This window comes from Bufo bufo, chromosome 11 (assembly GCF_905171765.1).
Source record: "Bufo bufo chromosome 11, aBufBuf1.1, whole genome shotgun sequence".
Taxonomy (NCBI): Eukaryota; Metazoa; Chordata; class Amphibia; order Anura; family Bufonidae; genus Bufo; species Bufo bufo.
In genome coordinates, this window is record NC_053399.1 from 63113239 (window position 1) to 63127254 (window position 14016).

Below are 14016 nucleotides of genomic sequence, written 5' to 3' on the forward strand. Positions count from 1 at the left end.
TAAAAAACTATTTCTGTGACACATTTCCTTTCGGTCTATCCACAGCATTTCAGTTGGGTTAAGGTCTGGGCTTTGACTGGGCCCTTGCAACACCTTGATTTATTTTTTTATTTTTTTCCCAGCAATTCTGTTGTAAATTTGTTGCATGATCCAGTTTTGGCTAAGATTTGTCTGCTGGATAGGTGACCTACAATACTCTGGTATACAAAGGAGTGCATGTTAAATTCAATGGCTGCAAAACGAGCACAAATCATCATCCGTCTACCACTGTGCTTGACAGGTGGTAGGAGGTTTTGTGCTGATGTGCGGGGTCCAGTGCATTATGGCCAAACATTTCCACTTTGGCCTCTTCTCTTCAAACTGTTTGCAAATGGTCTTATAAACCTTCCCAGATTGATGGGCAACCACAGTGCTTCTTTAAAGTGTAACTATCATGTTTTCATTAAAAATAAAATTATATTTTAGCATATGTTACTGCTGGTGATGCCTTATGCATAAAGCAATCTTTAATTTCTTCACATACCACTGTTTTCTTTGAGTTTTTTCCTTAGTTATGGCTGTTTTAACCCCTACAATATAAGGATCTTCTCAAGATGGCTCCTTCTCTGCCAGTTCTCTGAGGCCAAAACTGCCTTCCCTCACTTTCCATACACACTGCCAAGACTGGTGCCAATGTGATATTGATGACCTGTCCTTGACATTAACACACTCCTGAATGCTTCAGACCAGCAAACTGCCAAAACTTCTGCTTTTATATAGTTGGCCAAACTTTCTGATCAGTTAATCAAAGGCATTTGATTAGTAGTCCTGGCTGCTACTATTTACCCTAATTCTAATGGAAGCAGTAAGGGTGAACTTAACTTCTCACACACAGCACTTAAAGGGGTTGACCAACTCTCCAGTCACCACTATGGGACTACCTGAAATAGCAAAGGAACAGCTCCTATAGCGGTGAACAGAGGGTAACTGGGGACCCTGTTTGGGAGATAGAAGCGGATCCCAGACGTCCTACACCTATCTGACATGTTGAACTTACAACAGGTACCAGTACAGTGGAAACCCCCTTTTTTTTTTTATTAAGGAATTCAACTCTGAGTGTATTGATGGTTTTGACCCAGCTGGTGTTTTTTATAGAATTTATTAACATTTTTTTCAAACAGTAGGTAGTAGTAGCTTTAACCCCAATTTTTAAAAGGAAAAATAGCACCACAGAACATGTTACTCAATTTGTCCAGAAATAGTAAAATAGAAATGTGGTCATAAACTACTGTTTGGGAACACAGCAGGGTTCAGAAGGTAAGGAGCAGCATCTGGATTTTGTGACAGAATTTACTGAGGTTTTTAAGAGCCGTAACATTTTTTTTGTTGACTGAGCGGCGGGGTACATTTGGCCTTTATATCTCTTTTTATTTAATGGCAAAAATTGTAATTCTGTCTTTTTTTTATTTTTATCTTTTATGGGATTCATTCTGAGGTATAAATGAAATAACTATATTCTGCAGGTTGATACTATTATTTTGATACCAAATGTATAGTTTTTTTTTATGTTTTACTACTTTTCTATTATAAAATCAAGTTTTCTTAAAAATCTGTTATTTTGCATCACCATATACTAACACCCATAACATTTTTAAATCTCCATCAAAGCTGCTCTGTGTGGGCTTGTTTTTTTTTGTGGGATAGGCTGTAGTTTTTAATTTATTGGTATCATTTTGGGGTATAAATGACTTTTTGATTGTCTGTTACTTATTTTTTGGGGAGGTGAGGTTTGTCAGAAATTGCAATTGTATCATTGATTTTAATTTTTTTATGGGGTTCACCATGCGGTATATATGAAATCATATCTTTGTTCTGCGGGTTGATACGAATATGGCAATACCACATTTTTTCATATTTTACTACATTTGCATCATAAAATGTCATTCTTTTAATATAATTGTTTTACATCGCTTTTTTTTATTTTTCTATCAAAGCGATTGTGTTGGAGCTTGTTTTTTGAATGATCACTATTCATAGCATTTTTGAGGGGGAAATGAGATGGTTCAATTTTTTTGCCAATTAATGATGACTGGATAACAGGAAAAGCGTGATATTTTTTCTAATTATGTACTGATACTTGAAAACCATGGAATTCAAAGAGGGTTTACTTTATTTTTCTCGTGACTGTATGTGTCAGCAGGATACTGTGGTCTATTAAAGCGGTTATCCCATGAATAATGTAAAAATGAAAATCAGACATAATCTACTACATGACACCCTCAAAAAAATCCTTGATGCAAAGTTTTTCGAGGACTTGTTTGTGTTATGTGACCACGGAGCGGGAGTGAAGCGCTTGCTATTACTTACCTCTCCGTGGTCACCCGTACCGCGCTGCACTTTCAGCCCTGACACATCGTCGCATAGTATGCGTGCACTATGACGCGACGATGCGTGACGTCAGGACGGCAGTGCAGCGCGCGAAGAAGAAGACGGAGGAGCTGTGCCCCTACGGAAAGGTAAGTACAGGCACTGGGCGGCAAGCTGAGATTGCACTGGAGTGGGGGAGAGCTTGAATGCACTGGGGGAACAGAGCTGATGGCACTGGGGGATAGTGGAGCTGATGGCATTGGGGGGAACTGATGCACTTGAGCTGATCGAACGGGGGAAAACGAAGAGTGTTGGGGACTGATGGCAGGGGGTCTAATGAATTTTTATAACGGATAACAGTCTATTTAATTATTTTTTTCTTATTAGAGTACTCGATTCATCGTAAAAATAATCGCTAGTATACTCTATTGCTAAAATAATCGTTTACCGCAGCCCTACTGTCAGCTTAGGGTTGTGTCTTTTCTTAGGGGTGTGCCCTTTCTGCTGCAGCTGGTGACAGTTGAAGGATGGAAGCATGTGCTTCTATCTGAGTGAGCAGGACAGATAAATTAGAAAAAGAGCAAATAGCAGGTGGCGCTATAACAGATTTCATTGAATAATTCAGTAGCTAGGAACCATTTTTAATTGCATGCAATATCAAAAGTATTCAGATCCAGGTGATGGTTTGAAAAACATTGAATATTTTTTGTGGGACAACCCCTTTAAAAGAGGCCTGAACTTTCAGTATAGGGACATAACATTGCCACTTTACATAGTGTTGATGCAGCCTCATTTGAAATCGGCAGTTCTGTTCTGGGCACCAGATGCTCTGATGTTCAAAAGAATACAAAGTAAAAGCCCATTAGGGTCATGGCTCGTCTCAAGGCCCCCATAGATATTCGTGTATCGTCAGCCCAAACCCTCTGAAAATTACTAGTGTACAGGAACTCCTGACAGATTATGTTGGGGAAGAGAAGGATCGAAGTGAATGTTTTCACCCGATCCTGGAGTTCTCCTAGGACATAAGCTGTTTGTAGAAGTGTGTCCGTTAGTGGTTTTATCCCTTCTGCCCATTGAAGACACCTATACACTTGGCTGTATGTGTATGAGGGAGTCTGGAGTGAGAGCTCTTCGGCTGTCGGCTATTGAACCTGTGTGGGAAGCTTTAGTTTTAAGGAAAGATCATTAAAGAGGCATCTAAGGTAGGATAGAATTATATTTTTGTCTTTTTAGGAGAGATTCATTCATTGTGGGTTTCCTACCTTCTTCTGGACCATTAGAAAGAAACTATTTTTTTTTTTTAGGCATAACCCTTCCCTTTATCCCCATCCTCTCCCATCCCTTGGTTCTACTTGATGGATATCATGTAGCTTTCAGTTTCATTAGTACTGGTTGCATAATGGGCTTACAGTTTTGTAGGTATACTGTAGTGTTACCTGCATAACACATATCCATTAAAGTGTACCTAAAATTTCCAACAATTTTAATAAAACCTATTTTAAATGTCAGAAAAATAATGTATATATTGATTTACTTATGAAGTAGGCACAGGACCACAGCGCCCTTATCACTGCTCCTGCCTGTGTCGTGTCAGCTCTGTTGTGCTAAACCTGGCATATCACATCCGAGGTGCCATGCCAGGCTTTAGGGGAGCAGGCACAAGCAGGAGCAGCGATGTGGAGTTAGCGGGCACAGACAGGAACCATGCATAGCACATCCCTGCTACTGCTTGTGCCCGCTCCACCAAAACGTAGCATAGCATATTGGATGTGCTATGCCAGATTTAGCAGAGCGGAGTTGGCACAGGGTGGAGGAGCAGTATGTGCTTCTGCCTGTTCAGGGCTCCCTGCAGTGCAATCCATACACCAGTACACCGCTGACATGTCAGCAGAGAACGAGTGTACAGATTCCAAAGTGCTATAGGTGCCTGATCTTCAGGTGCATATTTCAGAAGTAAAACAGGAAGCTAAATAAAGTATATTACAAAAATATTGTTATGACATCTATAATTAGTTTAAATTGATGTCAAGTTTAGGTACACTAAGCACAAAAAACCACAAGCTGAAAATGCAGTTTTGTGTTTAAAAATGACTCGTCAAAAGCCACATGAAAAAAGCTGCAAAAAAAAAATATATATAAAAAGTGTGAATTTCGCACTGAATTTTGTAGGTAGATTTTCAATCTTTGTCGTGCGCACATACCCTATCAATCAGTTTTAAAACTGTGACAATTTGCCGTTTTCGACCTCATAGCAGCCACTCTTTGTGGTCGTACCGGAGACTGTCCTATAGGGGGATATTGTTAATGTCAATCTGCTGATGCTCCTCGGCCACTCCATGTTGGCCGTACCCGAATCATGCCTTTAAATTGCCCCAGTCAGGAATCTCAAGCAAAATTCCAGAGAACAAGTCTTTGTGCTGGGAACTTATGTGGTTTCTTACCAATTTATGTTAGGAAAATCCACCAGACTGGGAAATAATTGCATGATAAGTGTTTGCTGCTTTAGACTAGAGCACTCTGTGATTTTTTCCTCAGCCCCTTTCCTGAAGTTGCTGAATCAGTGCAGCAAGAGCTGGAATCTTACCGTAATCAAGAGGATGAAGTGAAAAGACTGAAAACCATAATGGTAAGTATTGTTTCACCACTATGTGTGTTTTTCTATAAAATGTTTGCTGCATCTAAAACACTTTACATTCAGACCTTAAGAATCCTTTATTATTTTATGGTTGCCATTGTAGGCATGATGCATATGTGAACACATCCTAACATTAACCCCTCTGCATTACAGCATCCATAACTTTATTTTTTTACTCACAGGGCTGTCTGAGGATTTTTTTTATGCAGGAGACGTTAAAATTTTTGGGCTTTGTTCGAGAATACATATAAATTACGATGTTATTTTTAGAATATTTTTTTTTTTGCTGTGAAAATATAGAAAAAAATGACTAAGTAACCTGATAATTAAATTCAATCCGAAGATAAAACATCCGAAGTCTATTTGCATAATACTTTGTTCCAATACTGTACGGAGCAGGAGCTCCGTACAGTATTAGAATGTATTGGCTCAGATGAGCCGAAGTTATTGCTTTGCGAAGTCTCGCAAGACTTCACGTAATAACTTCATAAATTAATTTGTACTGTAAAAAAACATTTCCCGAACTTTGGTTCAGTTCCAAGGTACCACTTGGAAGTACCACTTAGAACTGAACCCAAGTTTGGGAAATGGTTTTTATAGTACAAATTAATTTATGAAGTTATTACCCGAAGTCTTGCGAGACTTCGCGAAGCAATAACTTCGGCTCAACGGAGCCAATACCAGAGCGGTGCGTTCCTGATTACTGCAGGGGCCCGGCAGTCCCTGGTAGCTGGGCCCCTGCTGTATCCGCCGGCATCGCTGTACAAGCTAATGCCGGTGGATTAACCCCTTCTATGCCGCGATCAACGCTGACCGCGGCATAGAGGGGATTTGCGGAGGTTGAGGGAGCTCATCGAGTCCCCGCTCTGATGTGGCGGGGACCCGATGGGTGAGAAGGCAGCCCGATGCCGTGCAGAGGCTGCCCAATGCCTTGCACGCATCGGGACCTGCCTTCTACGGGAGCCGAGGAGATCCAGCCTCAGGCTGGGTCTCCTAGGAAACCTGTCGGTGTATGACACTAAGAGGCAATGCATTACAATACAGATGTATTGTAATGCATTGCAGAGGGGTACAGACCCCCCAAAAGTAAAGTCCCAGAGTGGGACAGAAATAAAGTTAAAAAAAAAATATTCCCAAAAAGTTTTAAGAAACAAAATAATCAAAAAAAAGTTTTTAAGAAAAAAAAAAAACGTTTCAAGTAAAGAAAGAAAAAAACGCCCCTTTCCACTGATTTTATATATTAAAAAAGAAAACACACGCATATTAGGTATCGCCGCGTCCATAACGACCGGCTATATAAATATCATATGATCCACCTTGTCCGATAAACACCGTAAAAATAATAAAATTAAAACTGTTTAAAAAAAAAATTTGCCATTTTTGTCACCTTACACCAAGCGATCAAAAAGGCATATGCCCCCCAAAATGGTACCAATAAAACCATCACCTCATCCCGCAAAAAAAAGGGCCCCTACGTAAGACAATCGCCCAAAAAAAAAAAAAACTATAGCTCTCAGAACACGGAGACACTAATCATTTTTTTTGTTTCAAAAATACAATTAAGCCCCTTTCACACGGGCGAGTATTCCGCGCGGATGCGATGCGTGAGTTGAACGCATTGCACCCGCACTGAATCCCGACCCACTCATTTCTATGGGGCTGTTCACATGAGCGGTGATTTTCACGCATCACTTGTGCGTTGCGTGAAAATCGCAGCATGCTCTATATTCTGCATTTTTCACGCAACGCAGGCCCCATAGAAGTGAATGGGGTTGCGTGAAAATCGCAAGCATCCGCAAGCAAGTGCGGATGCAGTGCGATTTTCACGCACGGTTGCTAGGAGACAATCGGGATGGAGACCCGATCATTATTATTTTCCCTTATAACATGGTTATAAGGGAAAATAATAGCATTCTGAATACAGAATGCATAGTAAAATAGCGCTGGAAGGGTTAAAAAAATTTTTTTACTCCCCTTAATCCACTTGATCGCGCAGCCCGGCATCTCTTCTGTCTTCATCTTAGCTGTGTGCAGGAACAGGACCTGTGGTGACGTCACTCCGGTCATCACATGGTCCAATCACATGATCCATCACCATGGTAAAAGATCATGTGATGGATCATGTGATGACCGGAGTGACGTCACCACAGGTCCTGTTCCTGCACACAGCTAAGATGAAGACAGAAGGAGATGCCAGGCTGCGCAATCAAGTGGATTAAGGTGAGTTAAATTATTATTATTATTTTTTTAACCCCTCCAGCGCTATTTTACTATGCATTCTGTATTCAGAATGCTATTACTTTCCCTTATAACTATGTTATAAGGGAAAATAATACAATCTACAGAACACCGATCGCAAGCCCGAACTTCTGTGAAGAAGTTCGGGTTTGGGTACCAAACCCGCGCGATTTTTCTCACGCGAGTGCAAAACGCATTACAATGTTTTGCACTTGCGCGGAAAAATTGCGCATGTTCCCGCAACGCACCCGCACCTTTTCCCGCAACGCCCATCTGAAAGAGGCCTTACTGTGTTAAAGCGGAAAAAAAAAAAAAGTATACATATTAGTTATCGCCACGTCCTTAACAACCAGCTCTATAAAAATATCACCTCAGGTGAACGCTGTAAAAATAAATAAATAAAAACTATGCCAAAACAACAAATTTTTGGGGTAACCTTGCCTTATAAAGTGTAATAATAAATGATCAAAAAATCATATGTACCCAAAAATGGTACCAATAAAAATGTCAACGCTTCCTGCAAAAAATTAGCCCCTACACAAGACGATTGGCAAAAAATAAAATGGCGTTCAGAAAATGGAGACACAAAAACATATTTTTTTTCAAAAATGCTTTATTATGTAAAACTCAAACAAAGAAAGTTGACATATTTGATATAATTGCGTCCGTAACAACCTGCTCTATAAAAATAGCGCATGATCTACCCTGTCAGATGAACGTTATAAAAAATAAAAACAGTGCCAAAACAGTCATTTCTTTTGTTACCTTGCCTCACATAAAACCTAATATAGAGAGATTAAAAATCATATGTACCCCAAAATAGTACCAATAAAACTGTCATCTTATCCCCTAGTTTCCAAAATGGGGTTACTTTTGGGATTTTCTACTGTAGGGGTGCATCGGGGGGGCTTCAAATGGGACATGGTGTCTAAAAACCAGTTCAGCAAAATCTACCTTCCAAAAACCATACGGCGTTCCTTTCCTTCTGCGCCCTGCCGTGCGCCCGTACATCAGTTTACGACCACATGTGGGGTGTTTCTGTAAACCTCAGAATCAGGGCCATAAATATTGAGTTTTGTTTGGCTGTTAACCCTCGATGTGATAAAGAAAAGGATTAAAATGGAAAATCTGCCAAAAAAGTGAAATTTAGAAATGTCATCTCCATTTTCCTTTAATTCTTGTGGAACACCAAAAGGGTTAAAAAAAAGTTAGTAAAATCAGTTTTGAGTAACTTGAGGGGTTTAATTTCTACAATGGGGTCATTTATGGGGGGTTCTATTATGTAAGTCCCACAAAGTGACTTCAGACCTGAACTGGTCCTTAAAAAGTGGGTTTTGGAAAGTTTCTTAAAACTTTTAGAATTGCTTCTAAAATTCTAAGCCTTCTAACGTCCCCAAAAAATAAAATGACATTTACAAAATGATCCAAACATAAAGTGGACATATCGGGAATGTTAAGTAATAAATATTTTATGAGGTATCACTTTCTGTTTTAAAAGCAGAGAAATAAAATTTTTGAAAATTGCGCATTTTTTTTTATTTTGGTAAATTTGGAATTTTTTTTATAAATAAAGGTGAAATACAGTCCTGATCAAAAGTTTAAGACCACTTGAAAAATGGCAAAAAATCATATTTTACATTGTTGGATCTTAACAAGGTTCCAAGTAGAGCTTCAACATGTAACAAGAAGAAATGAGAGTGAGACAAAACATTTTTGGAACATTCAATTCATTGAAAATAACGATTAAACTGAAACAGGCTGTTTTTCAGCTGATCTAAATTTTAGGACCACATGCCTTTAAAAGGCCAAATCTGTGCAAAGATGTGGATTCATTGTGATTTTCTGTCAGGTAGTCACACGTTGTGATGGCAAAGGCAAAAAAACTCTCCCTTTTTAAACGTGGTCGGTTTGTTGAACTGCATAAGCAGGGTCTCTCCCAGCGCGCCATCGCTGCTGAGGTGGGACGCAGTAAGACAGTCATTTGGAATTTCTTAAATGATCCTGAGGGTTATGGATTAAAAAAGTCAAGTGGAAGACCCAAAAAAATGTCATCAGCACTAAGCCAGAGGATCCAATTGGCTTTCCGTCAAGACACTGGACGATCCTCGACCCAAATTAAGGCCCTTACTGGTGCTGACTGCAACCCCATAACCATCAGACGGCATCTGAGACTGAAGGGCTTCAAAAACAAAAAACGTCTTCAAAGACCTCGTCTCCTTGAACGCCACAGAACTGCTCGTTTGGACTTTGCAAGAGAGCACCAAACATGGGACATTCAAAGGTGGAAGAAAGTTTTATTCTCTGATGAGAAAAAATTTAACCTTGATGGTCCTGATCGTTTCCAACGTTACTGGCATGACAAGCAGATCCCACCTGAGATGTTTTCTACGCGCCACAGTGGAGGGGGCGCCATAATGGTCTGGGGTGCTTTTTCCTTCAGTGAAACAATGGAGCTTCAGGAAGTGCAGGGGCGTCAAACGGCCGCTGGCTATGTCCAGATGTTGCAGAGAGCATTTCTCATGACTGAGGGTCCTCGTCTGTGTGGTAACGACTGGGTTTTTCAACAGGACAACGCTACAGTACACAATGCCCACAGGACAAGGGACTTCTTTCAGGAGAATAACATCACTCTTTTGGCCCATCCTGCGTGTTCCCCTGATCTAAATCCAATTGAGAACCTTTGGGGATGGATAGCAAGGGAAGTTTACAAAAATGGACAACTGTTCCAGACAGTAGATGGCCTTCGTGCGGCCGTCTTCACCACTTGGAGAAATGTTCCCACTCTCCTCATGGAAACGCTTGCATCAAGCATGCCGGAACGAATTTTGGAAGTGATCAACAATAACGGCGGAGCTACTCATTACTGAGTTCATGTTTGGAAGTTGGATTTCTGTTTTTGGGGGGGTTTAGTTTTTTTTGGAGGTGTGGTCCTAAACTTTTGATCAGCTGAAAAACAGCCCGTTTCAGTTTATTCGTTGTTTTCATTAAATTGAATGCTCAAAAAATGTTTTGTCTCACTCCCATTTCTTCTTGTTGCATGTTGAAGCTCTACTTGGAACCTTGTTAAGATCCAGCCATGCTAAATATGATTTTTTGCCATTTTTCAAGTGGTCTTAAACTTTTGATCAGGACTGTATATTGACTCAAATTTATGACTGTCATGAAGTACAATGTGTCACGAGAAAACAGTCTCACAATGGCTTGGATAAGTAAAAGCGTTCCAAAGTTATTACCACATAAAGTGACACATGTCAGATTTTCTAAAAATGGCCTGGGCAGAAGAGCGAAAACTGGCCCGGGGTAGAAGGGGTTAATTTGTTATTACCAGCACATTGTTTGTAAAAAAAACAAAACAAAAAACAATAGTAACAAGTTCCTGGAGCCCCCCAGCAGCCATTTAACCCCCTCATCTGCAGCAGCGTCAGAAGATGTCGCTGCAGACTGGGGACCTGAACTCCCACTGTCATAAGGCAACAAGTGGCCATTAAGGGGTTAAAGGGCTTGGCCACCTTTTTAGGAGTTTTTTTGGACAAAATCCCCTCCAGGCCAGACCTGCAAAAGGGTTGGGTCCTGGCTTCTTCGCTCCCTGTTCATGGCAGCATTGCTTGGGTCTCCTGTTGTCAACATTCACTTTGACACTACTGCAGCCAGTCACTAACTGCAGCAGTGATCTTGACCCCCTATGTCACGTGAACCAATGACCTGACGCAAGGGGAACAGGTCCTCTCTGTTGCTAGTGATTGTTTGCAGCGGTGTCAAAGTGGATGTTTACAGGTAGGATCCAGCAGCGGGGAGCAGGAGCATATACTTCTCTTTTGTAGGTCTGGCCTGGTGTTGGGCGGAGGGGGGGAGCATCCATTGTATTCAGAGCAGAACTTAACACAATACTGTACTTCTCACACCTGTTTGGATACTGTCTTTGCAATGTGGATTCCTGGAGGCTGCGTCCAGCTCATACCCTTTTTTTTAGATCAATTCTTGATTGTACTGCATACTTTTTTTTAATTCTCCTTTGACCCATTGCCTTGGGGTCTGTTGGGGTAGCAATGCTTTCTACCCCTGTATAGCAGTACTTCATAATGTTTGCAATGGAGGGTTTAAGTGCATACAAGGAATGCTTTTCCAACTTTACTGGAGACTGTTATACAAGGTAAACCCAGGATTGCTTAATGTAGACACCTATACGGCACCTGAGGGGTGCGGCACCTGAGGGGTGCGGCACCTGAGGGGTTAATTGTGCAGATCACAGCCTGAGGGGTGCGGCACTTGTGCAGATCACTGCTGCCAGGCAGCAGGGGGCAGTCATGTACACAGTTCTTAGTATATTCTAACTTGAAGCGTCCCCATCACTATGGGAACGCTTCTGTGTTAGAATATACTGTCGGATTTGAGTTTTCACGATATACCTCAAATCCGATGGTATATTTTCACATAGAGGCGTTCCCATGGTGATAGGGACGCTTCAAGTTAAAATATACCATCGGATTGGAGAAAACTCTGATCCGATGGTATAATAGGTACTCCTGACTTTACATTGAAAGTCAATAGGGGACGGATCAGTTTGCAATTGCACCATATTGTGTCAACGTCAAACGGATCCGTCCCCATTGACTTGCATTGTATGTCAGGACGGATCCGTTTGGCTCCGCACGGCCAGGCGGACACCAAAACGACTTTTTCCTTCATGTCCGTGGATCCTCCAAAAATCAAGGAAGACCCACGGAAGAAATAACGGACACGGATCACGGAATTACGGAACCCGTTTTTGCGGACCGCAAAAAAAACGGTCATGCTCATGAGGCCTTAATGGTTAGGAAAGCAGAATGAAAGGAATCGTTTAAAGAGGTTGTGCCACTAATAACACTTATCCCATATCCACAGGACAGGGATGTTGTTAAATCGCTGGGGGAAGTCCAACTGCTGGGTGACCCCAGCAATCATGGGGGTTTGTATGTGCTGCTGCTCTGCCCCATGAGAATGGAGCAGATGATGCTCCTGGCATGTCCACCAATTCATTTACTTCTACGGGACTGCTGCATAGACATGAAAGGAGTAGGGGAAACACATGCGCCCCACCGCTCCGTTCTTATGGGGAAGTTGATGAAACGCTTAACACCTGTCCTGTGGATAGGGGATAATTGTTATTAGTTGTACAACCCCTTTAAAGGGAACCTGTCACCGGGATTTTGTGTATAGAGCTGAGGACGTGGGTTGCTAGATGGCCGCTAGCACATCCGCAATACCCAGTGCCCATAGCTCTGTGTGCTTTTATTGTGTAAAAAAAACCAATTTGATACATATGTAAATTATCCTGAGATGAGTCCTGTGCTGTACACAATAAAAGCACACAGAGCTATGGGGACTGGGTATTGCGAATGTGCTAGCGGCGATCTAGCAACCTATGTCCTCAGCTCTATACCCCAAATCCCGGTAACGGGTTCCCTTTAAGGAGGCCAGGGTTGGATAAAAGAGGGAAATCCACCAAAGGAACAACTGAGACTGTAAAGAATTGGCTTAGAAAAGAGGACAGATCATAGTTTAGTGGTTGAGCACTTTTAGAAGTATTTTATGCTGGAATATTTCTCCAGATGGTTACCTATTATTTCTGCTTGTCTGATTTTGTCTAAATTCAATACAGGATATGCATATGTTTTTTTTTCCTTGCTAACTGTGTTATTTTCAATTTGGTTGTTTGTTAGTTTTTTTGTATCAACACAGCATGTTGAAGGAATGGTGTCTTCCATCCTCTTTTCTATATGGAAAAAATACCACAAGCCGCAATTTACCCATGTCCGAAAAGCCACAAGCAAAAATGCATGTGGTCTTCATGGTGTTTTTTTAGTGGCAATAAAAAAAATATATAAATTTGTGTGAATTAGCCTTATTGAAGAAAGGATTGAAGCATGCTAGTTGCTGCTATATATGGTTACCCTATCTTTTATTTCCTAATAGTAAATTTTTAATTAATTTTTTGTAGGGTACGTTGTGTTTTCATAGGTATATATTTTAGGTACACATGCCAATTTTATACATTTAGTAACCATTGGCACTTGATATTTATTCCCCTAAGTTTCTGATCTGTGGTGTTGCAGTTAATGTTCCATGAATCTTTGTTTCTGACTCAGGGCTTGGAAGGTGAAGATGAAGGTGCTATCAGTATGTTGTCAGACAACACGGCAAAACTTACATCTGCTGTCAGGTAAGTTTTAGTGTGTAAAGTGCTTGAAAATGACTTCTTGCTTAAAGGGGTTCTCTGGTAATAATGTGCAAGCAGCCTGCCCACTAAGCAAATGATTCATACTTACCTGCTCCCTGGCACACTGGACCTCCATGCTGCCTCCGGTGTCTCCATGCAATGTTTACTTTCAGGTCGTAAGCTCCTCTGCATCCAATGACTGGCTTCAGCGGTGCTGCCATAGTAAGCATGAATCCTTAGCTTAGTGGGACAGGCTGGAACCGTGGGTATAGCTGCTTTCTGCCACTAGGATGCGACACTAGGCTGAAAAGTGTTAGCTCCGCCTCTGCCTGGAGAGAGCATATCAGTTTGTGCTCAAGCAGTAGGAGTACAAGAAAAAAAAAACATATATAAAGCAATCAGAACACAAGTAATGCCAGAAGGACCGAACCAAACTGAGGACCCCACTGGCAAACAAACCGCCAGCACCTGCGTTTATAATGAAACACAATGGGTGGGAGCTGTGTCCCCTCAATTAACTAAGCGAGAAAGAGATTTTACAGGTGAGTTCACAAAAATCTTGTTTTCTCGCTCGTATCATTGGGGGACACAGAACCGTGGG

At 41.2% G+C, this 14016-nt stretch overlaps 1 protein-coding gene across 2 annotated transcripts in view; it reads left to right on the forward strand.

Moving 5' to 3' along the window:
* Positions 1–14016, forward strand: part of SCFD1 (sec1 family domain containing 1) — a 149091-nt gene that overhangs the window by 54005 nt on the left and 81070 nt on the right. For both annotated transcript variants that reach the window (XM_040411182.1, XM_040411183.1), the window contains exons 12-13: positions 4882–4972; positions 13345–13418. In XM_040411182.1, the coding sequence (XP_040267116.1) occupies positions 4882–4972; positions 13345–13418 (165 nt within the window). The remainder of the gene's footprint in view (positions 1–4881; positions 4973–13344; positions 13419–14016) is intronic.